General features: G+C 35.1%; 1 protein-coding gene and 1 pseudogene across 37 annotated transcripts in view; both read right to left on the reverse strand.

Annotated features, from left to right (window-relative positions):
• LOC105482716 (adhesion G protein-coupled receptor L2) overlaps positions 1-26,513 on the reverse strand; it is a 684,023-nt gene that overhangs the window by 78,584 nt on the left and 578,926 nt on the right. For all 37 annotated transcript variants that reach the window (XM_071090520.1, XM_011742960.3, XM_071090526.1 and 34 more), the window contains one exon: positions 8,069-8,282. In XM_071090520.1, coding sequence (XP_070946621.1) covers positions 8,069-8,282 — 214 coding nt within the window. The remainder of the gene's footprint in view (positions 1-8,068; positions 8,283-26,513) is intronic.
• The window catches only part of LOC139361825 (negative elongation factor E pseudogene), a 33,155-nt pseudogene continuing 14,934 nt past the window's right edge, over positions 8,293-26,513 (reverse strand).

The raw sequence follows: 26,513 nt of genomic DNA on the forward strand, positions 1-26,513 counted from the left end.
ATCTCTTGGGTCCAGGAGTTTGAGACGAGCCCGGGCAACATGGCGGAAACCCTGTCTGTACAAAAATTTTTCAAAAATTAGCTGGGTGTGGTGGTGTGCACCTGTAGTAACAGCTACGTGGGAGACGAAGGTGGGAGGATCACTTGAGCCTGGGAAGCTGGGGTTGCATTGAGCAGAGCCTGCACTCCAGCTGTAAGACCCAGTCAAAAAAAAAAAAAAAAAGGGAGAAACCAAGGATCCTATAGGGCAGAATTTTTGATGTGACATTATTTCTCTCTTTTCTACATTTGATAAGCAGGGTCATAAAAGATATTTAGATAATTTATCTTCTAAAACATTTCATAATTTATTAGTCTTTCTTGCACACTAAATGTGAATGTTTAATATGGTTCATGTTTATTACTAGCAATAGTCTCCCCTTCCTATGAGTGCTTTGCTTTAAATGTCCATCAGTAAGTGACATCCAAAGTATGTATCCAATTAGGTATACCAGTAAGAGCTTTAATGGTTATTTATTACTGTACTAAAGTTCAAGAATCTGTATTAGTAGATTGGCCACAGAGATGTGCTTGTAGTACCAGTTAGTTGTCTTGAAACAACTAGGCCAAGAGTGAGAGAATTAGTAGAAATCCATCAACCAACAGAAAATAACCTAAGTAGACTGCATAGACATGATGGGTTAGGAGCAGCTGAGTTACTTCATTGCCCCCGTATGTATTTCACCCTAATGGACAAGTGGTGGATAAACCTGACATGTCAAGTAGATAAAAACACTTGGGATAAATAACATAAGGGTAAGAATGCAGTTTCTGAGACACAGCAGGTTTAAATCCTATGAGAATGCATATGCTAAGCAAGAGTAACCCTGACTATTAAGCATTCATAATAATTCAGGAATAAAATATACCAACCCCAAAATATTATGAAACACCATAAAAGACATACTGCACTAATTTTTCGCTTGGAAAATGCCATTAATGAGGAAGAAATATGAAGATTTTAGAAAGATGAGTTTACAGTTTATTGTTACCTATAGAAGAAGTCAGAAAACAAATATTAATTAAATAAAAGTATCTTTCATATAGCTGTGACTTGGATATAAATCTTCTTTATGAAGAATGAATGATCAATGTAAAAAGTTGAGAGAATTGTATGTCAAGGAGGGTATACACAAGCTGAAATCTATAATCATGAAGTATCCCAGAGTAAACTGGCAGAACTGTGACTGCATTTTAATGAATTTTCTTGATTAAATTCTGAAAGGCTTCCAATATTCACCACTTCCCATAGTAAAGGGGAGTGTGTGTGTGTGCATTAAGTATCTCCTTTGTTTAAATATTTTATATAAAATTAGTATCTATTAGTATATTTGAAAATAACAGATATGTTAAAAGTGTAGATAGCAAAATTGAACTTCAAAGTTATTTATGAATACATTTTCATGCCAGTAAGGTATTAAACGAATGAGGTTCTAGGTACAGGCGATTTGAGGTTTCAGCCCCTGCGGAAAATAATCCAACCTTTTTCTAAAGACTTGCAAAGTAAAAAGAATATCAAATTGCCACTCCTTCTCAAGGAGATTTTTTTAAAAGTGAGGAGAATATGCATGTAGCTATGTGAACAAAGTGTACCAACTATAATGACAGTCAATTCCCCAAGTGTAATTAAAGGGAATTAGAATATGATGAGCCTCAAGCTCCTCTGTAGCTCTGACAATCTGGTATTCAATAAATCCCTTAAAATAGAAGCCACAGCCTATAAACTCTCCCATTCCCTAAAGAAAGTCCCTATTTATATGCCTTTCCTGGTGGCAAGAATGGGAGGTGTCATGGTAGAGGATAAGATCATTCTGTTTATTCCAGACTAAGGCATACATGGTCCTTTCCATGTAGTCTTACTTCTAACTGAATGTGGAAGTATGCACTAAATTTTCCAGTCTCACTCTGCATCCACTGTAATGTAAAGAACCACAGAACAAAGTAACATACATACATGTGCAACAACATATTCCTTCAAACCCTCTGGCACACAAGAAGTTGTCACCACTCCATATGCTCTCGAGTTTAGAAAGTAAAATAAAGTATAATTATTATACTTAGAGATAATAGGTTAGGATACTGGTAAATTTAGAAAAGGGAAATTCAAGAACAGAAAAGTTATTGAATGGGGTATAGAAAGGGAATAGATTATTCTGGTGCCTACATTTAGAGCTTACTTCCATTATCCCAACCTTTCAGAAAACACTGAGCTTTGAAATCAGTTTTGTTGCTTATACAGCTTAAGTTAATTAAACTACACCTAAAGTTCTAAAGCTAGATTGTTTTTCCCTTTCTCATAGAATAAAAATCCTAGAAGTTTATCCCTACTTTGTAAAATTCAGGTCTTATATTTATTCACCATCTGGTCCCATGTGACCAGAGTACTACCTAATTCCTGCTGGTCTATGCAAGGCAAGGCTAATTGCTATTTCTTGATTTCTATCTTGAAACTCTCCTGTCTTGAGAATCTTAACATGTTCTTTTATTTGAGTTGTCAAAATAGAATAAAAATCTTCAACATCATCAAGAAAATTAATGTATCTCTTTTGTAATTTGCTACTGGCTTCTAAGACATTAATTCTCCCATGTGTGTTCATTTTTTTGATGGCAATTTTACCTCTGCTCCTCAAATGCAGGTGTTGTCTAGCAGGTTTTGCATGCTCAAATCACATAATCTCTGTGGGTGATATCATTTATTCACCTGCAACTATTCAACTTTATGTTGACACTTGTTTCTCCATTACATTCTTTGTTGACTACTCTTTAAGTGCCAAACCTGTATAAACAATGGCTTGCTGCACTATTTATTTATATGCCACCCAGTTCTAAAATAAACTTCAAGGAATTTAAATGGATAGTATAACAACTAAAAATAGATTGAATTTTACTTAATAAGAAACATAGGCCGGGTGTGGTGGCTCACGCCTGTAATACCAACACTTTGGGAGGCTGAGGTGGGCAGATCACTTGAGGCCAAGAGTTCAAGACCAGCCTGGACAATATGGTGAAATGCCATCTCTACTGAAAATACAAAACTAAGCTGGGCATGGTGGTGCACACCTATAATCCTAGCTACTTGGGAGGCTGAGGATGGGGAACTGCTTGAACCCAGGAGGCAGAGGCTCCAGTGAGCAGAGATCTTGCCACTGCACTCCAGCCTGGGTGAAGGAATGAGACCCTGTCTCAAAAAAAAAAAAAAAAAAAAAAAAAAAAAAAAACATAATGTAAGTATGCTATGAGGTTCTAGTCAGGTGCTACCTTTAACTGTGCTTAAGAAAAATTTTTTTGGTTAAAAGCTTTGAAGGAGCCAGGCTAGTTCCATAAACCTAGGCTATAACCTTACTTTCCTTGGGCAATTTCAATCCATCCCCCCCGATAAAAAAAATGGAGGCAGGGGGCCTATTTTATACAAAATACACTTTACTACAATAGGGACTAACTGAAGCACATATTTTCTCCATCTTCTTCACATGGTACGTATTACGTTTCATACTTCTTTGTATTTATACAAAGGTACACTCACATGTCTACAAACTGCTTTATACAAGACCTAACTATGCATGTGAAACTCACATTTAATACTGAAAAATAAACCAGTAAATATTTACGTAATTACTTTCAGATCTCTAGGCCAAAGTGCTAAAAACTTGGTCATGTTATAAAGCATCATCCGAAGCAGCAAAACCACCTTGATAACAGTGAGCAGGTTTTTAGAGTAAAAAAACAGTTAAAATTTGGGAAGAGGATCTTCAGGTATAATCTAGCATATCATTTTAAGACACCTACTAGTTTGTACCCAAGTCCTGGAAAGAGACAATACTGTTAGCAAAATTCTAATGTATTTGTTAATCAAATACCTCAAAGTAATAGTAGGATTTGTTTTTTGGTTTGTTAATGAATTCAAAGTGTTATAACTTTTATATATTTTTAAGTTGCCCCCCCAACAATTACCTTTAATGAGTACTAAATGGTGACTGTTCCATAAAATATTAAAACAAATATCATTTTAAGAAAGCATTTCACTTCTCACTTTTTAGGATGAGCCACTCAGAATACTTAAGATGGTATACTATAATCAGTTACTACTAGAGCAGCCTTTAGTTTCACACTTTTAAATGAACAGGAAATAGAAAATGGAGAGTGAATACAATACTTTTACCATGTCCACAGCCTAAATTACAAGTATATTTATTTACTTGATTCTCAACTGCTGAAGAGATAACAGTGGAAGAAAGGGAGTGAAAAACAAAAGGAGAGGAGCAAAATACAATGAAAACAGATTTTAATGGTACTGAAATTTCTATGCCCATCTCTATCATTACATGTAAAAAAGGGGGGCTTTCAAATTTAATGCAAAAATTCTAATGTTTTAATGTGAGATTTTCAAAGACAAACTTTCTACATTAAAGAAATAAACATGTCTCCCTTAACTACATGACTGAATATCACATTTTTTGAGGAATATAAAGCGGAAAATCTGCTAAACTATTAGGGTTTTGGGATTTTTTTATTTTTTTTATAAAAAGGACAAGTTCTTCTATATAAGCAATAATTATTGATACTATCTTACATATAGGAAAATTCTAATTAAGATGCTCGGAGTACCACAATTAAAACAAACAAACAAAAAGATGCCAAAAGTTAGGTGTTTTGTATCTAATACAGAAAAATGATATCCATTCTCAGCAGTTTTCTGTATTATATTTACATGTGGGAAGGCAAGAGTCCAGTTAAGAGGTATCATCTATATAGCTTTAAAGTTTATAACATATTCTCAAACACATCATTTTTAAAACCCAAAATTAACCAATGATGTATTATCTACTTTCTATAATTAATAAACTGGGGCTCAGTGGAGAAAGAAAACTGTTCAAATTCAATAAAGTAGAAATTATCAGAGTTTACATTTCAACTCAGGAATTGAGGCAGTCTATCACATTAGGACATATGTATACTTTATATTCATCTCTACCTTACTCAATGGTACTATTTTCTCTTTGTTTTTTCTTTGAGGCAGAGTCTCACTCCATTGCCCAGGTTGGAGTTCAGTGGCATGATCCTGGCTCACTGCAACCTCTGCCTCCCGGGCAGAAGAGATTCTTCTGCCACAGCCTCCCAAGTAGCTGGGATTACAGGTACCTGCCACCACACCCAGCTAATCTTTATATTTTTAGTACAGACAGGGTTTCACCATGTTGGCCAGGCTGGTCTTGAACTCCTGAACTCAGGTGATCCACCTACCTCGGCCTACCAAAGTGCTGGGATTACAGGCATGAACCACTGCATCTGGCAATTGTACTATTTTCAAAGTGGCTAAACATCAATTTATAACCATCTTTAACACTTAATATAAACTACAGTGCCTCGAACCATTCAAACAATGATGTCAAATTTTATACTGTCTTGAATTTGAATGTGGGGAAAATTTTCCTTAAATCTAAATTTTAAAGAAAAGACAACTGGTCTCTTATTTTTAAAAACATCTTGGGTAACATACAAGGGTAAGAAAACAAAAAACAAAAAACAACAAAAAAAAAACAACAACAAGCATTGGTTTGAACTAGAAAGAATACAACCAAATCAGAATATGTTTACCTTAACTATCTGTATACTATTTGAAGATGGCAGAAATTCCCACTTAATATTCAAAAACATACTTTCCACCTTGGCTTAACACATCTGTCATATTGATAGCCTTCTCTATGACTTCTCTAACTTACTGAGTAAAGCTAAATCTGCTAGGAAGAAAAGCCAGAAAGTGTTTAATCTGTTAAAAGGATACTTTATCTATAATTCATTGAAGGGTACAAGGAATTCCATACTTAGCTGTATGCTTTCTTAAGTTGAACTTGTTATTTAATTCTTTTTGCTTGTTTGTATGTTTTAAGTCTTAACTAACTATATAAACGATACCTCTTAACTGGAAGGAATGAGAAAACAAGCCAAAAACTGGAGAAAATATTTGACTAAGAGATATACGACGAAGGACTGCTATCTAAAAATATACAAAGAACTCTTAAAACTAAACACTAAAAAAAAAAAAAAACCTCAATTTTAAAAATGGGTTAAGAATAAATAGATACAAAAAGATATACAAGGCCAGGCATGGTGACTTACGCCTGTAATCCCAGAACTTTGAGAGGGTGAGGCAGATGGATTTCCCAAGGTCAGGAGTTTGAGACCAGCCTGGCCAACATGGTGAAACCCTGTCTCTACTAAAAATACGAAAAATTAGCCAGGCTTGGTGGCATGCACCTGTAATCCCAGCTACTCAGGAGGTTGAGGCATGAGAATTGCTTGAACCCGGGAGGCAGAGATTGCAGTGAGCAGAGACCACACCACTGCACTCCAGCCTGGGCAACAGAGCGAGACTCTGTCTCAAAAAAAACATAAAAATAAAAAAAAAAAGATACACAGATGATAATAAGAATACAATAAGTATATAAAAAATGTTGAACATTTTATGTCATTAGGGAATTACAAATTACAACATCAATGAGACAGCAATACCCACTTAATAGAATGGATTTCAAATATTGGCAACACCAAATGCTGGCAAGAGTATAGAGAAAAAAGAACTTCTATTCATTGCTGGTAGAAATGGAAAGTGGTATAGCCACTTTGAGCTAAACATACTCATAACCTACAATCCAGCAATTGTACTATATTTGTCCAAATAAACTGAAAACTTATATTCACAGAAGAAACTGCACACTGATGTTTACAGTAGCTCTATCCATAATTGACAAAACCTAAAAACTACCTATATGTCTTTCTGTAGGCGCATGGATCAACTGTGTCTATCCAGACAATGAATATTATTCCATTCTAAACAGAAATGAACTATCAAGCCAACAAAAGATATGGAGGAAATGTAAACACATATTACTAAGTGAAATAAACCAATCTGGAAAATATCTGTGGCTACCAGGAGTTAGGAGGATAAGAGGGATGAACAGGCCAAGGACAGTGAAACCAGTTATGCATCATTAACAAAGGGATACTTTCTGAGATATGCATTGTCAGAGCTTCTTTTATCATTACATGAACAGCAATGAGTGTATTTAAACAAACTTAGACAGTATAGCCTACTACACACTTAGACTATAAGGTATAGTCTATTGCTCCTAGGCTACAACCTGAATAGTATATTACTGTCCTGAATTCCACAGGCAATTATAATACAATGTTAAGTGTTTGTACATCTAAACACATTTAAAATAGAAAAGATAATACATCACATTATGACTTTATGATGGCTAAGAGGTCACTAGGCAACAGTTCAGATCCATTAGCATCCATGGAACCACCACGGTACACGCGGTTCATCACTGACCAAAAAGTCATTAAGTGGCACAAGACGGTATTCTGTATGATACTACAATGGTGAATACATTTGTCAAAACTCATAAAATGTACAATGCCAAAAGCCAATCCTACTGTAAACTATGGACTTTGGGTGATAATTATGTGTCAATGTAGGTTCATGAACTGTTAACAAATGTACTGCTGTGGGGCAAAGTACCTGCAGTGAGAGACGCTGTGTGTGTGTGGATATGGATCATATGAGAAATCTCTGTACTTTCTACTTGATTTTACTAAGAACCTAAAACTGCTCTAAAAAACAAAGTTTATTAATTTAGAAAAAAAAAAAAGGTACGGAGCAACTACTGCCAAAGACCCAGTCACTTAAACATTCTTGATGTTACAAAAAGTATTTCAGATTTTTGAAGCCTTAAAAACTAAGATTACATTTCAAATATTATTCTTGTTTTTTATTTTATGTTTATATAACACAAAGAAAAATGTATTACATATTCTGATACATCAAGCTATATTAGAATGATTTACATATTTGAATGTTGATGAAAATATATAGTGTAGAAATCAACATTAGTAGGTAAAAACCCAACTCAGTTTAATAAATAGGCTCAGATGTGGCCTATATCCATTCGCTTTGGAATAATTGTAATAATTTTTCTAATTTAGATACAACAGCTCAAATGGGACATTAACACATGAATATTTACCTTTGAGTCATAATTTTGAAGGCATCGGGGAGGTAGCAGTCTGTATTCTCCATCTGAAATGGGTCAGCATCACAAATCTTGTCATCCGTCCGACCATAGTTAGCGCTCTCAATCATGATGACATCACTGCCCGGGCATCGTAGATCTATAGAATAACCTTCACAGGATAATTCTCGTCTCACCAGCCCAAATGGTAAAGCTGCTCTGCTGAAACCTTAAAAAAAAGAAAGAAAGAAAATTAAACTGTAACTCATTTATAAGATAAATTATTTTGGTAAAGCATTTTCAAGTAACATGATTCATGTCTATCATCAGTCATAAACTCAGGCATTTATTAAATAATTTTTGGTTCTCTACAATATGTCAGAAAATTATTTTTATTCATCTTTATTTGGACTCTTCATCTTTACGAAATACTCTAACAAATTACTTTCTGTATAATCAGAAACTAAATGGCTTTTTTAGTAAATCCAAATAATGACAAATTTAATCATGGATTTTTATAAACAGTGACAAGTTTTACAAACAGAAAATATAAGCACTAATCAAGAAAGAATTTTCATTTGTGCAATGGAATGAAAGCTCTGCTACACCCACTGGCCTTACTTTCTTATTTAATGTATACACATTAATTGCTATTGCATTATCTTAAAAAATACCTTCATCTTAGCAGTTTTTTCCCCACAATAACTAAGATATTTATGACAGTAAGATACTTACGGCACAATAACTTATTTCCATTTAAATACCCTTTATTTAAAACTGACACTGAAAGGAATCAGCAGATGGACATTCAAAGGAGCCAGCACTGCTCCCATCCAACTCAACAAATGCAAAGTCAACAAATGAAAAGTACAAAATTCTCTACGATCAGTTACGTCAACTACAAAATTGACATGAAACATTTAAGACATTACTTTTCTTACCTGTACAATTCTAAAACAAAATAATGTCCATAAAAATGCTTAAAGTACATAAATATGAATTTATGTATGGTACATCAGGTAGAGAGTAGAGATAAACACTGTTCATAAGTGCTCTAAGAAAGATTACTGAATGAAATAACTAGCATTTTAAGTTTAAATCAGTTTCCAAAGTAGTAACAAGAGCACAGGACAAAGCGCAAAAGCAAGGAAAGCCAAGAACAGCCAAGAACTATGTGTGACAAGGACATCCTTGCTGTCCTGGTGGGCTACCATCAGGCTAGCTACAATAGCAAAACCTTCTCCTACAATGTTTCAACTTTTTTCAGGTCTCTAACCTATCACCATCTATAGCACTCCTATTACAAAAAAACAGCAACACTTTCAGTATTTTTTTATCTCTATCATTTTCATCATTCTGTATTATATGCATTATCTCATATATTGCCTTTTATACAAAAAAAATTACACTCAGAATAAACTGTTCCAAGTTATAAATTTCCAAGCTGAAGAGCTGGGCTGTGCCCAGGCCAATCCAATGCCAACAGTTGTTCTCTTTACCTTTCTTGAACAATGTTTCTCACTAATTCAATAAAATAGAAAGTCACCTGGTTAAACATGATCTTTTCTTAGATGTAAGTATATTCTTCCAAAGCAGTACTGGGTGACACACTGGTATGATTTTAAAGAGCAGCAATTTTCAAACCTGGCTGAGCTCTCAGTTCTTCGGAGAAAACTAAAGGGGTAACTGGACTGAAGATGGAAGAAAAGAATACCTAATTTGGAATGCAGAAATCTTCAGGAGATTGTGGCAAACCCCAAGCTTGGTAGGTTTTCACTAAAAAGGTTTATAGTATGTTGAGAGTACTGTAGAATGTGGAGAGGTGCACTACTAATGAAGAAGGGATACAGAAACGGAGCTGGGTAAATGTGATACAGAAACAGAGCTGGGTAAATGTCAGGACAAATGGTACACAGGCCAAACTTCCAAAAGGTGTTTCTTCCCCAACAGGTTCATAAACTTTTATATGTACACACACACACACACACACACACACACACACACACTGCTTTTTCTCCATCTCCTGATCTTGTACTGTACTACCTATACAAATAATTAAGCTTAAACTAGTATTACCACATTTGTTTTAATAGAAAATATTTTTATGGCTTCAGAAGCTGACACATTCCTGTGGCAAAGGCTATGTGAAAATTCAAACAAATGACATCAAATAAAATTTTGAAATGCAACCTATTTTAAATAGAGGCAATTTGCAACTATAATTCTATAATAAAACAGAATAAATCATATTATTAGAAAATGCTAGAAATACTAGAACACATTATTAAAAGACTGGCTTGGAGCCATACTCGCAATGCTTACTATTTTGTCAAAAACACAGAACTGATTATGAAGCACTGTGGTTTTTAAAACCCGACCACTTTAATTTTTGTTGTTGTTAGTTTCGAAGTTAATTTTCCTCTGCTTTTGAAACCTATTTGGGAATTGGCATAGTTGAGTATGTTACTGTTTTGATAATTCAGGGAGAGGAGTTTTAAGGCTTTAGTCACAGTCATCCAAAAAAGTACAGTAAGGTCTGGCGCTGTGGTTCACGCCTGCAGTCCCAGCACTTTGGGAGGCTGAGGCAGGTGGATCACCTGAGGTCTGGGGATTCAGGACCAGCCTGGCTAACATGGTGAAACCCCATCTCTACTAAAAATACAAAACTAGCCGGGTGTGGTGGCGCACACCTGTAATCCCAGCTACTCGGGAGGCTGAGGCAGGAGAATCATTTGCACCTGGGAGGCAAGGGTTGCAGTGAGCCAAGATCGCACCATTGAACTCCAGCTTGGGCAAAAAGAGCCAAACTCTCATCTCAAAAAAAAAAAAAAAAAAGAGTAAAAGCCTGTAGTAAGGCTTTTAGTTATAATCTCAATGCCTACAATAGCACACGATACAATAATTCTTATAAATGTGGAACCAAACTGTTGAATTAAACTAGTGATTGTTTAACACAATATAAATTGCAATGTGCTTTCCTTTGTAATGTCTATTTCCTTTGGTAGTGAAAACAAATGGTGAACATTAAAAACAAGGCAAACTACTTATCAATGAAAATTATCTGCCATCTCCCAAAAAAAAAAAAATTTAAATTGTCAATTTACTATTATGTATGTATCACTGGAATTGTCATAAGACAGATGGGTTACATATTTATACATTTCTCTTTATCTAAACTCTGTGTTTCCAACCAAAAAAAATTATATATATAATGAATATATAAATTCATTAAAAAACAAATATGAAGAGAGAAATAAATATTACTTGCAAAGCAATTACTATGTGCTGGCACTGGCTTAAATGCTTTATATGGATCACTTTATATTCAACAACATAAAAAATAAACAATGGAATAGTTGCTGTTATAATACCAATTTTACAGAGTATGACACTAAGGCATCAAATAGTAGTATTTTTAAGGTCTCAATCTAAACCACAAGTTAGATTCTAACCCATGCAGGGAGCTTAGACTCCAGAACCCTTCTCTGATCAACTCTGACTACTCCAGCCATTTTCTGATAATGTAACAAGATTTATTTTATAAGTTTTCATACAATCTGAAAATCACCAAAGAATATATTAGTAAAACCGACAGGAAATAATTATTGTAGACGTTCACAAAACTATATGAATAGTAGGGAAAATCGTCTTTGCAGAAATGTAAACATGTGTACCATAAATATAGAGAGCAAATGCTATCCTGTAGGTACACATGGAGAGGGCACTGAACATCGAAGTATGAGTATATGGGTCAGCCTTGTGACTTTGGGCAAAGTCATTTTACTTCTCTGGGTTTTAATTAAAACCTTTTCTGAAGAATTAAAGTTATTTCAAAGTCCTATAAAATTTCCCCAATCTGTAAGTCTAAACAGGCAAGCTCCTTTTAATCAAGTACACATGCTATTCTAACATTTCAAGTGATCAATAATTAATAAACGACTTGCTCTGTTTTCTTAAAATATAAAGATAACGACATTGTTAACATGGATGTGCTGTGCACATCCATATAGATGATGAGGTACTGTCCAAATAATTCTCAAAAGTCTGTGACGAACTAGGCAGGGTTCACACAAATCACAGGAAAACACCTTCCTAGGTTAACTATTTTAATCAATGACTTAGTGGAAAAGAGAAAATAAACACGAATCAATTATGAGAAAGTTCTCTAGTTGTGGCCATGATGGAAATGGGTGGTCAGACACGCCTCATTATACTTTCCTTTCATTGGAATTCTGGCACAGCTGACTATCTTTAACATTAAAACAGAGACTTTAAGACTGACAGAACTGCCCCCGCCCCCCTTTTTTCCTGAGATGGAGTCTTGCTCTGTCACCCACGCTGGAGTGCAGGAGTGCAGTGGTGCAATTTCGGCTCACTGCAACCTCCACCCACCGGGTTCAAGTGATTCTCCCACCACAGCCTCCCCAGTAGATGGGACCACAGGTGCACGCCAGCGCAACCGGCTAATTTTTGTATTTTTACGAGAAACGAGGTTTTGCCATGTTGGCCAAGCTGGTCTTCAACTCCTGACCTCAGGTGATCTGCCCACCTTGGCCTCCCAAAGTGCTGGGATTACAGGCATGAGCCACCACGTTTGGCCAGAACTGCCTCTTTAAATCTGATTAAGAAATATTTCCAATCTATTCTCTCTAATACCTGCTACCTAAAGCTTTCATCTGCATAACAAGAACCCTGGTCACCACAACCCCCCCAGGCACTTTCTTCTGTTGATTCAGGTCTTTATTAATAGACAAACACTTTCAACCAGTTGCCAATCGGAAAATCTCTGAGTCCACCTATTACCTGGAATCCTAACTCTACCCTTTGGGTTGTCTTACTTTTCCAAACTGAACCAATGAACATCACTCATGTACTGATTTTTGACTTATGTCTCCCCAAAATGTATAAAACCAAGCTGTAGCCCAACCACCTTGGGCACATGTTGTTAGGAGCTCCTGAGGCTGTGTCACGGGCATGTCCTTAATCTTGGCAAAATAACTGATGGAAAATAAAAAGGTTACATAAATTTTTAAGAAAAATATAAATTGTTGTGCCTTCTTTGGCCATTTTACACTATTTTCCTGAAAACTTCAAGGGATACAGCTCAACCTCTTCTACCAACAATACTACTTCAAAGAAACTTTGACATGCCTTTAATAAAATTATTGCAATTAGTATAAATTTTTAAAACTCAACATTTTCACTAAATAAATCTTATGAAAGACGTAAAAACCTATTCCTGAAAATATATCTTTACCCCTTTATTTATATCACATTAATGATCTAGAATACTGACTCACGGGAAGAAATCATCTATCTATCTATCTATCTATCTATCTATCTATCTATCTATCTACCTACCTACCTACCTATCTATCTATCTAGATTTCTTTAATCCTTTGCCAAATCTACATAATTGATTCCCAAATATGGTTACATCAGAATCATCTAAACTTTTGATAAAGACAGAGCTTGAAGCTCTATTCCAGACCTACTGAATCACAATCTCTGGGTCAGATGAAGCTACACTATCTGTAATTTGTACAACAAAATGTTAATTTACTTATAGCACACTAATATAATAACTAAGATGTGCAAAGAATGTCTCCAAGGCCTTTGAAACAGTTTTTTTTTCTCTATCTGACTACATATTTGTTGTCATTGTCATCATATTTCTTCTTAATTCTACAAGCTAGTTTTACTTTGATTTTTGAACATATTTGTAATAGCTCCTTTAAAATCTTTATATGCTAAATCTAACATCTGGCTCCATATCAAAGGCAATTTTTATTTTATGGGTCAACTTTTCTCTTTCTTTATGTATCTTATAAATGTTCTGTTGTTGAAAACTATACATTTTAAATAATACACCATTAGCAACTCCGGTTTCAGATTTCTTTCCCCTGAGAATTGCTGCTGCTGTCGTGGTTTCTTTTTAATATCTCAGCTGTATTAATATGCAAAATCTGTGCCCCCACAGTGTGTGGCTGCTTATGTCTTTGCTCACTGTTTTAATTCGTTTGAATTCTTATTTTTATTTTTTAGCCTCGGCTCCTAGATATCACCTCTGTTTGCATGGCTTAGTGGTCAGCTAATGACTGGGCAGAGACTTTGCACAAAAACCATAGGCCCATGATTAGGTCTCCACTCTTTGCTGATGAGATTGTATGTTAGAAAGAGTGTTAATCAAGCAGTTTATAAGACAGTCTCATTTTTTTACTTTCTGCCAAGTTCTCTCATGTCTCCTCTGTATATGTGTAAATTTAGCTTCCCAGTTAGTTAAGAATGCACAGAAAGTTTATGGCTTCTTCCTATCCAAGATTTCCCTGTTATGTTTAGACTGGTCTCCAGTCACCCCAACTGGAACTACAACCAAAGGATAGCAGAGCTACAGGTTTTCCCCATTTTTTTCCCTACTGTGTTTACTTTCATTGACAACAATGCTGGGCATGAGTTTCCACCCTCTACTCCAAATCATGTCAGCTCTTTGTGGCAGTAAAGTCACTGGTTCTGAAGGCCAATCTTGCCCTGATGAAACTTCCACAATTACACAGTTAAGGAGTAAGAGATGGAGGGATTGCGGGGAATAAGGAGCAACCCCATGCTAGAAGGCTTTAAACATCTGCTGTTCATAACAAAGTTCTAGTAGATTTTCATAAATAATATTTCTCCATTTGTTGTTTGGTTCTGGTTACTTTCCAGCACCCAAAATGGTTCTTATTGACAATTCTAATTTTACACTTGTTTTAGAGGGAATTCACCACCCTCAGAAGTTCCTCTAAGACTTTATAAATATTTCCTGATTATGAATCCTCAAAACAACCATACAAGATAGGTAATATTATCACCATTTTACAGAGGAAGAAATTGAGGCAGAGAAAGCTTAAGTTTTCTACAGTCACATATCCAATAAAAATGAAATTAAGATTTCAAACCCAGTAATTCAGCTCCTGGGTTCATGTTCTCAAATGTTACTTTAATGCCTCTCCAAATGATGATGGCCATCAGCAGCAGGTTTGGGGACAGAGTTGTAAGGAACATCGTTATGGTATGCTGGCTGCTACTAGTCTTGGGGGAAGAAAAGGAACAGGAAAGGAAACTGTGTCTGATGGTCAAGTTTTCAGGAAAATGGCTGGGTCAACATAATCAACATAAATAAATCCCCAAATTAAAGCCTTTTAACCACACTATTACTGTGATATTCATTCCAAGCCGTTTTTCAATCTATTTCTATTTCAACAACAACAAAAAAATAAGCATCCCAACCAGCAAAATGTAATCCAATCCATCTGGCAACCCTGACAATTGAAGAAAGAACTGGTGGGAGGCCCTGTGAGCAAAAAATCAATATTGCAGCTTTGTGCTTTGCAAATGTGAATACTACCAAATAGCGGTGCTTAGAGTAAAATGAACTGTTTTGCTCCATTTTCTCCTCTCTGAAAAAATGATTTTGAAAAGACAGTTTTTCCCCCCAAGCTATAAAATGTCAAGCAGTAACTCTCTGTGCTTTAGGCTAGTGATTGGAATAATATCTCCTGGCAACAGGTGCAGCGACTTAAGACTGAAATTATTCACATTCAGGGGTAACTCCTAACAAACAGATGCACTGCTACCGGATGGGAATTTGTAAGACCAGAATTGAAATTCTATCATTAAATTTGGCATCATTTATAAGCATTTCTGCAAGAAAATATGTTGCTATGACAACAAATAGTGCCCTTTGTTGTGATAAACTTCAAGTGCTTGCTGAGGAACATTTGCTTTTCTAACAAAGTCTCCATTAACTCTCTTCCTTAAAACATTTCTGTAAAATCACACATTCCCATAAAAAGTGTTCTTACTAGGCTGTACTATAAAAAATTCAACTTTTCTGGTCCTGTTGTTCTTAATTACTTTGAACTAAATACTGTCATGTTTGCTACTGCCCATGCTGTTTAAGGGCCCCAGGAAGCACCATGCTTTTTGATTATCAGGGACCTCTATGAGAGTGAGGCTGTGACTCTAAGCCATGCTGAAACATTAACTCAAGCCATAGTCTGTTACCAGTGCTGGCATATGAAATCTCTTCATTATTCCTGTTTATATATGTTAGCAACATTTCTTCCTAAAATGGAAATGAGAAAAATACTTAAGGAGGGGGGGACATGATTTCAACCAGGCTAAAGTGAAATTTAGGAGCATCCAGAAAGCTTATTTCAATTTCATCTTAATTTAGATGAAAATAAAGTGTTAAAAGTAAACCTAAACAATAAGTTGTCACTGATAGTCCAACTTTTTCACTCATCTCTGCATATTCATGGAGCCAACTAAGCACAATTTTTAAAATCAAGGATGCATAATAAAGCTTTTTTATACAAGGCAGAATGTTAAAAACCTATTTTGTGTAAATTTGTAGAAGATCCTTTTGTTTTAATTATTTCATTAGATCCACTTTAGAAATGCCTTTATCAATCAATCCCTAAAACATCTACTTTTTTGTGCTTACTTATATGTAATTCTTTTCACCTGTCTGTATTACGTTACAAACCTAAACTACGTGTGGAAAGTAAAAGAGACCTACCTACTTTCACCTTTGAAATTGTTCTTATGCAAATAATTCAGAAAATAAATGAATGCAATGTCATTTTCCAAAATAATAACACTGGCCTAGAAAATGCTGCAATTTGTATATAAGCAGGGTGAGCATGAAACACCCAACAAATGCTTACAGAAATATGAAACTGTTGCAAAAGAAAGTGTTCCAACAATTTAAGATCATATAACTACACAATCATCAACTCAGTCCAAATAAGTGATATGCCTTAGCTTCATGTGTCATTTTGGTTTAGAAGCTGTTTTTTTGTTTGTCTGCTTTAGGGAGAGAGTCTCATTCTGTTGTCCAGCTGGAGTGCAGTGGTACAATCAAAGTTCACTGTAGCCCCAAGCTTCTAGGCTCACGCATATGGGCTCGAAATCAGCCTCTTCCCCACCCCTGAGTAGCTAGGACTGCAGGCTCATGCCACCATGCCCAGCTAAATAAGCTGTTATTTTAGAAACATTTTAAATAATGAAGTACTTCAAAAAATTTTTTTCTAAGAAGAATGTTTACAGTTTATTTGAAATCTTAAGTAAAATCAACTTAAATACAAAATACTGTTACATTGAGAAATACATCAAATTTTCTAACAAATACGTACATAATGAAAATACATATTTAAACCCAATTACGTAACCTACAAGGTAAAAATCTTCAACTTGGGGATTTGCTAAGAGTCACAAAATGCTGGACACTCTGGATGCTCTAAGGTAAAAATATACTTTTAGAGAACCATTAGCTAATAGTTTCAAATACTACTACTTCTGAAAAGCCTTTTGACATTTTAAAAAGAAAGTACACATTATGAGTCAAAAATACTGTGAGGTTAAATTCCTTACTAGAAAGAAATTAACTTCTATCTAAAAACTTCTAAATTATCAGCAATTAATAATTCACAAGTACCATGAAAACATATTTCAGTTATAAAATACTATCTGTTTAATACTTTAAAAAAATCCTGATAAGCATGTCTATTAAAAATAATATATGCCACAAAAAGACGCTATTAGTCTCAGTATATAGTTACAACTTCTAAGTTCACAAAGGCAGAATACTTTTATTCTGATCTACTTTAAAAAAAAAAAAGTGACATTCACACTAAGCTTCAATATTACCCAATTATTCAGTGCCTCTGTTTAAACTATCTCCTCTGCACAGGATGTTCCACTCATTTTTCTGTTAGGCAACAATTACTCTTCAAAACCCAGTTCAAGACACCCCTGACAACAGGGAAAGGAGAACCTGAGCTTAGGTTTGGGTCATTTGTTTCGTTTCTTTCAATTAACATCTACTGAGAACCTACTATGTGCCTAGCACTCTTCCAGACACTTGGGATACAAGGAACAAAAATACAATAATCCCTGTTCCTGAGTAACAAACAAGGGGGATGAGACCTCCTTCAGGACAAGTGTCATTTATCTGGTTCACTAGTACAATGCCTAAATGTAGTAAAGGACCAACTTACAGTGTCCTTTATAGAGTGACAAAATAAAGATGTTAAATAAATGGATATATGAATGAATGAACAATTATGAGCTCCTCTATCAGAGAAGGTAACACATTCTAAGGGTCCTTCTACTTATATTCCTTCCTTACTGGACTCTGAGCTTTTCAACAGAAATTGAATATTATTTATTCAGGGACACAGTAGGCATTTTATTTTTACTTTATTTTACTTTATGCTTTATTTACTACTATAATTCTTATGTACCAGAAGATGTTAAACATACTCAAGAACATAAAAGCTGTTTTAAGACGAAAAGAAACAAAAACTCCAGAGTTTTATCTTTTATGTATATATTAGTTTTGAGTTTATACATTTAAGACATGAACATCATCAGAAAATGGTTTTTAAAAATCCAGGTATCAAGAGATAAAGAATATAAACATGACAAAGATGACATTTTCATCAGAGTCCCCTAATCAGTGGGACTCAACTATGAAAATATGCTCTTAAATGACTGATGATCTGCTATAGTTCACAATCATCCCAGAGTTCCCCCCCTCCACCCAGGGAAATAGGAAATACTCTTTATAATTATTATTAACTAGTTAAAACTAGTTTAACACCAAGAAGTTTCTAGTAAAAATTTAATATCTGAAGTCATTCGCATTGTCCTAGCAAATTAAAATTCTTAAATAATTCTGTATAATGTATTCACTGTCAACAAAGAAACTAGCAAACAATTACAGAATAAGTAACTAAACGACAATTTCATCATCTCCTCAGGTATAACTTATTTCCAACTCTACATTATTTAATATAATCTTCTATCTTATAATTTTAGTACCCCTTTGTTATTAGAAATTTCATTAATTCAGTCCCACCTCCATCCAGCATAAGTATGTATTTATTTTTAAAAGTAATTAAATAAGAAGCAAAAACACAGAAATGAGCTATTTGTTCCCATATCCAGTGACTCACTCCAACCTTGCTAGGTAAAGGATTCTACTCATTTTTTGTCATTGATGCTAAAACTCATTAGAGTGGAGACTTCATTTAAAGTATTTCCCAGGCAGGTCTCCCAGATCAAAGAGTAAAAATTTGGATTTTAAGTCTTTTTAGTTAATACATTGTTGTATTTAAACATAAGCAATTTTTAAAAAACACTAACACAAAAAAACTCTTAACCAAAATTTCCTTTTTAAAAAGGTACCTTTAGGCCTGGGGTGGTAGCTCATGCCTGTAATCCCAGCAGGTTGGGAGGCCGAGGCAGGCGGACCACCTGAGGTCAGGAGTTTGAGACCAGCCTGGGCAACATGGTGAAACCCTGTCTCTACTAAAAATACAAAAAAATTAGCTAGGTTTAGGCGCCTGTAATCCCAGTTACTCAGGAGGCTGAGGCAGGAGAAACGCTTGAACCCAGGAGGTGGAGGCTGCAGTGAGCCGAGATTGCGCCACTGCACTCCAGCCTGGGCAACAAGAGTGAAACTCCATCTCAAAAAAAAAAAAAAAAAAAAGATACATTTAAATTGAATCACATGAGTAACCACAATATAGATGAATGAAAGATTTCCCTACCAATTTTTATATTTCCATATTAATTTTATTAGGCAACAATAAACTCTAAAGGTATCAAGTTACCTGTGTAACAGCTTCCTACTGAAAGGTTTCTATGAGTGGGCCAATTAATACCAACTCTAGAACTTATTTGGGTTAACAACACTGAAACTGCACTGAAACCACCCACTCATTTCTCTGAATCCCAAGACAAATCCAAAGGTGACCACATGCAACCACTGCTGACTCAACCAAGTGTCTTAGAAAGGAAAGATACTATATCCCCATATATATTCCTATGAGGTATTTATTTCTCACTTCAAGTGGGAAAGATTAACACACTGAAACTAGTCACACCTCTTGACTTTCCACAATTTGTTACCCATGCTAATAATTCAATCACTTAAAAAGTAACAGCCATGCAATACCCACTGAAGGCCCTGATGTCATGTCTTTCTTCCTGAGTACTTTAAAAAAGGAAGTTTCCCTAAAACTTCAAAAGGCTGTAAATTAGGCCTTTTCTTTTTCTGAACACACGAATTCTATTAATAATAACAGAAATAATTTTCTGCTGGAGTAACAAGGCATTTTCCAACAGGTTTCTAGAGAAAAAGAAAACATATTGAAATAATTTCTCATCTCAAAAAGTAACTTATAGAATCAAAGTTTTTTTTAAATTTCTACTCTTTTTCCTTTAAACAATGTTTCATATTTCATTCTCAATGATGCTATATACATGAAATTTCCAAAATATACACTGTCATTACACATAGATAAGACTCTTTTTAATAATTGAAGATTATTTTTATCTTGCAGATATAAAGATAAATTTCCAACAGATACATACAGCTTGTGGGAACAACTAATCAAATGCATAATACGATATATACAAAACAAACAAAAATACTCTAGTGAATACTGTGACGATTGTGTTATTACTTTTCTCAATTAATGCTGTTGGTCCAATTAAAACTTGCAAAATAGAAGAATAAATAAAATAAAACACAGTAAGGAACCCACTCTGTGAACTCTACCTCAAAACGCAATAGCTGCAAATTCAAAATAATTTTTAAAAACAAAAACAGAAAATGGCACTTATTTCTTGCTTCATTCATTATATATCTGTGTCCTTAACACATTCTAATTCCTCCATTAGACAATGCTGGAATAACCAAAAGAAACTAACAATACAAGTTGGAGACAACTCCACCACTTCTAGAAACTGCAGAAAGTCCATCCAGTTGTAAAAGCTCTTCCTGAAGCCAAGAGATGATCTATAGAAGTAGTCTAACTGTGAAACTATGAGTTGGACAGAAACCAATTCCCAAAAATGGTATGAAGGTTATAAAGTCTTTCCTTAAATGACAATGTAATGACTTTGATTTCGTGGTTGGTTTCAGTGTTATCATTTTTGTGTTTGCTATTAAGGGTTGTTCAATTTTTAATGAAATGATGAGGTTTTTATGAAAGAACACAAACTATTTTCAAATCTTCTCAACACAACATTTAGGGAAAGGGGCAAGGAGGGAGTTTTATTTAACATTGTAAAGTTACAAAATGTTACCTTAAAAAAAAAAGTAATACTACTTTTCTGCAGAGTTAAAATTATATCCTTTCTTGTATTTAACTGCAAGCTGAACATCAAGAGAACTAAGGAACAGCACGGCAGCAGATCCAATGGTACAAGCCCTGCCCCTACACACTACAGCCCATTGTAGTCTTTCATACTTGTTCCCCACAGGTACCAACAGTGCAGAGGAAACAGAGCAGTTCCAACTTCTGGATACACAGATTCTGACAAATTACAAGGAATGCAGGAAAAGAGGTTCATAGGAACCCTGCTTGAGAGCCACTGTTGCTATGCCCTGGTGCACTACTCTAATGCCCCTTCCTTGGTACTTTAAATGTTTACTTCCCCTTACAACCTCAAATACTTTTAATTTCATCCTTAAGAAGCTGAATGTCACCAGATTAAAAAGTTCCTGTACTATTCAAGAAAAAAAGAAAAATAGAAGAAAGGATTGATAAGAGTCACAAAAACAAGCCAATACTTCTTATCAGAAAATGAGAGTAAGTGTAGGTGAATCTGATTTATAATGACAGGCAGGTTTTAGAAAATTACATTTCCCAAATCTGTGCAGCATCCTAACTAAGAACTATGTAGAAGCAGGAACTCATCTAATTCATGCCAGTATGCACTGTGCCTATCTCCATGCCTGGCACAGAAGATATAACAATGAACACATGAAAGAACCCAGGCACTAAAAATAGATAAGGTTTTGAATTCTAGTTCTGCCATTTACTGACCTGGCAAAACTTTAACAAGTTTCTTTACAAATGAACTTCAGTTTCCTCAGAAAGCCGTGATGTTAATTTATATTTAATATTATTATAGAGTAAATACTCAAATGTTTCACAAATGGTATTCAAATCTGGTCTACCAGATACCCATTAACAGTCCGTTCTAAACAAGGGCTGGACTACTAGTTTTTCCATGGTCCATTTACATTTTTTAATGCTTAAACAAAATCAAAGGAACAATCTTTCATGACATATAAAAATGTATGAAATTAAAATGTCAATGTCAGGTAACAAGATCTGAATATTGTCAATAAATGTGTTGGATATTCATTTCTCTCATTATATATACATCTATACAACACCCTCAAATCTGGCTTACAAAGTCTAAAAAAATTACCATCTAGCCATTTATTGAAGACAATTGCTGACCACTATACCAATTGGTTTGGACAAAATCAGTGAATAGACTACAGTCTCCTCTTGTCAATGAATGTTTTGATATTGAGTAAAAACAGACTAAAGATAGTAAAACACGATTCTTGTGGCTTATCACAGTGCTAATGAAATAAGAACACAATCTTAGAATATAATTCTCTGCTTATGAAAATCCTACAGGGAGTATGGTGGGTGGGGATATAATTAGGTCAATAACTACATTTTTTAAATGCTCCCTTTAAGTATTACTTCCCCCTAAGACATTAATTTAATCTGTACAGATGTTATTGAAATCACACTACTTAAATCTGAAATGTTTAATTCTAAAATGGGTAATTATTTTATAGCAAAAAATAATTCTGGACAAGGAGTTAACTGACTTGGCTTGGAATCCTTGTTCTATCCCTTAAAGAGCTCTGTGACATTGGATAAATCACTTCAAATATCAGTCCCCAATCTCTTCATTTGAAAAGTAGGCATGATATTAAATTAATTCACAGTGTTGGTACAAAGATCGAAGGATACAAAAATGTATCTTAACCTAAAAGCACTACTCTAATAGAAACTGAAATTCATCATCAATTAAAATAAAGCAACTCTGAAATAAAACCACACACACACACACACACACACACACACACACACACTTATTAGCTACACTTACTATGTTCTGCAAAGGACTAAGTTCTGGTTACAAAAGACCTCAAAACATAAATGGATTAATAATTTCATTGTTGGAATAACAATACTACTAACAAGAAAATATGGGTAAATCTGATCTCAAAATAGCAACAGATTTGGATTCAGGAAATAAAAACCACCAAAAGACAAATAAATCAATCTACCTCAAACTGAAGCATTCTATATTGAAAAGCCGTGTAGGAGATCAAAAACAAATCCAACTGTCTAAACGAGTAACTCAAGGTTAAATACTCTACATATAAGTGCTTACAAAACAAGAGTATCAATTTCAAAGTAGGTAAGAAATGGAAATGAAAATGAAATAAATATAAGTAGGAAATAAACATGTAATGCTCGATTTAATTGGTAAGGACAAAGAGGCATCAAAAATTTAAAATATGGTGACATTTTCACCTATCAAATTACCAAGGATTTGTTTGTATGGCTGTTGTAAAACAGACAGCATCATATATTTCTGAAATTATGAGGTGGTGCAGTCTTTCCGAGAAGAGCCTTATCAAATCCCATTCGCAAGAACAACATATTCCAACCATAGCCAAAAACTTGATAAAGATTTGGATAAAATTTATTAATAAAAATGTTGAGACAAAGTAAAGGTCCAAAGTAAAGAAGTAGTTTAAAAATATATTGACAAAATGGAATATGAGGCAAAACATCATAAAATAATATAATAAAATAAAAACCAATATTAAATAATATGATAAATACAGTAAAAACAAGTATTACCAATAATACTATAATAATATTTAGTGATTTAGGAATGGGTTCCCAGAAAAGTATGAAAAAGAATAAAAATTATACTTCCATATACATGCATGGGGGAAAAAGAAACAAAAACAAAAACAAGAAACGGAAACCCTTTTAGGAGTAACACTGACCAGTTCATCTAAACCAACCAGGCACAGTAATAAGAGCTACTGAAGATGGCTGCCAACCCTGAGGTACCAAGAAACAGGACTTGGGTTAAGGTGAGTAGATGAACAAAAAGGCACTCGGCCCAGGAGAATAACAGAAATTCTGTCTGCTTTGTGGGAACAATCTAAAAATATACAATTTCTCACCCTGAGAACCAAAGAGAAGATATCAAGATTTCTATAATCTTACTGGTTCAGAGCTACCAGACTGTAGACGTAGGTGAACATGGAGATGGGCCAGTTTTTTCAAAGACTGCATGTATTTCTGCACCCTACACGGCAGTTCCCTTATCACAGCTAAGATACACTTCCCCTGGGTGATGTGTGCCATAACACATTCATTCAATAAGAGATATTTTGCTCAAGCAAAATATTCCTATATATTGCATACATTTTTCCTAATCCCCACCTTTCCCAATTCATAATTACCTTTTTGCTGTTCGTTCCAAATTCTCCCCCACCCCCAACTTAGTCCAAGTTTCTTCCCAGTATCTCCCATGGCTGACACTTGGCTGTTGAGTTAACCTTGACATGCTGAAAGGTAGATGGATGAACTATTTTTCTGAAAATAAACTTTCTATAAAAGAAACAAATGGTACCTGTGGCACCAAGGTGCTATAGTAGAAAATTCCAAAATTAACTTTTTCCACATAATTTATTTAAATAACAAAGTTAATCTGTTTACACTATGGAGTCTTAAATATTCACTATATAAAATCTCGTGAGTTCCTGTCTTTGTAGTGTTCTTCACAGTATTCTCCCCACTTGGAATGCTCTTCTATCTGCTCTGCCTCTCCTTTATCGGGATCAAGAGCTCCCTCCTTTTAAAGTCTCCCCTAACAGAAGACACAGCATAAACTGTATCAGGAAACTATCAAAACACTCGATTCAAAGACACGACAACAAGTTTTATGCTTGTATAAATTATGTGCATAAGATCCCAAAATTCACACTAACAAATGTGAAATTTTTCAAAGAGAAGTAACTTATTGCCAGAGATGAGGAGCACTGAAGCAGAGGAGACTGAGATGACCCACACATGCAATCCTTGTACACTGAGTCTTGATAAAAAGGCAGAGAGAAGGGCGGGCACATCTCTATTCCTCAGACTTAACATAATTTCTAATAGCCCAAGGATTTTTGAAATGGTAAATGAATATTACCTTCAACTTAGAAGTCACCAGCTCCATTAGCCCGTAACAAGACAGTCTGTCCTTTGAAACTGTGAAGCCAGACAATGACTTCTCTCCAGCTATGAAGAGTCCTAGAGGGCATCTTCTTCCAACAGAAGGCTGCTTTGTCTATATTTAAAATCTGTTGTTTAGTGCTGCCACCTCCATCAATGATCTTAGCTAGATCTTCTGCATAACTTGCTGCAGCTTCTATATCAGCACTTGCTGCTTTACCTCCCACTTCTGTGTTAGGGGAACAATAGCTTCTTTCCTCTGGTAACTGTAAACTTTCCTCCACATCTTCCTCACCTCTTAGCCTTCATAGAATTGAAGAGAGTTGGGGCCTTGCTCTGGATTATGCTTTGGCTTAAGGGAATGTTGAGACTGGTTTGATCTTCTTTCCAGACCACTAAAACTTTCTCCATATGAGCAACAAAAGCTGTTTCACTTTCTTATCATCTATGTGTTCACTAAAGTAGCACTTTCAATTTACTTCAAGAACTTTTTTTTTTTGCATTCATGACTTGGCTAACTGGCACAAGAGGCCGAGATTTTGGTCTATCTAAACTTTTGATATGCCTTCCACATTAAGCTTAATCATTTCTATCTTTTGATTTAATATGAAGAAATGTGCAACTTTTCATTTCACTTGAACATATAGAGGCCGTTGTAGGATTATTAATTGGTTAATTTCAAAATTTTTGTGTCTCAGGGAATAGGGAGGCCTGATGAGAGGGGGAAAGACGGAGAAGGGTCAGTTGGTGGAGCAGTCAGAAAACATAACATTCCTTAAGTTCATAGTCTGGAGTGGGCATGATTCATGGCACTCCAATTACAATAACACACATCAAACAGTTATAAAAATATCAAAGATCACTGATTACAGATCACCATAACAGATATAATAAAAAAAACTTGAAATATTGTGAGAATTAACAAAATGTGACACAGACACATGAAGTGAGCACATACTGTTGGAAAAATGGTGCTGATAGACTTGTGGGAAACAGGGTTTCCACAACCCTTTAATTTATAAAAAATACAGGCCGGGGCGGTGGCTCACACTTGTAATACCAACACTTTGGGAGGCTGAGGGGGGTGGAACACAAAATTAGGAGATCGAGACCATCCTGGCTAACAAGGCGAAATCCCATCTCTACTAAAAATACAAAAACAAAATCAGCCGGGCGTGGTGACGGGCACCTGTAGTCCCAGCTACTCGAGAGGCTGAGGTGGGAGAATGGCATGAACCCAGGAGGTGGAGCGGGCAGTGAGCGAGATTGCGCCACTGCACTCCAGCCTGGGCGACAGAACAAGACTCCATCTAACATAACATAACATAACATAACATAACATAACA

This window comes from Macaca nemestrina, chromosome 1, assembly GCF_043159975.1.
Source record: "Macaca nemestrina isolate mMacNem1 chromosome 1, mMacNem.hap1, whole genome shotgun sequence".
In the NCBI taxonomy this organism is placed as follows: domain Eukaryota; kingdom Metazoa; phylum Chordata; class Mammalia; order Primates; family Cercopithecidae; genus Macaca; species Macaca nemestrina.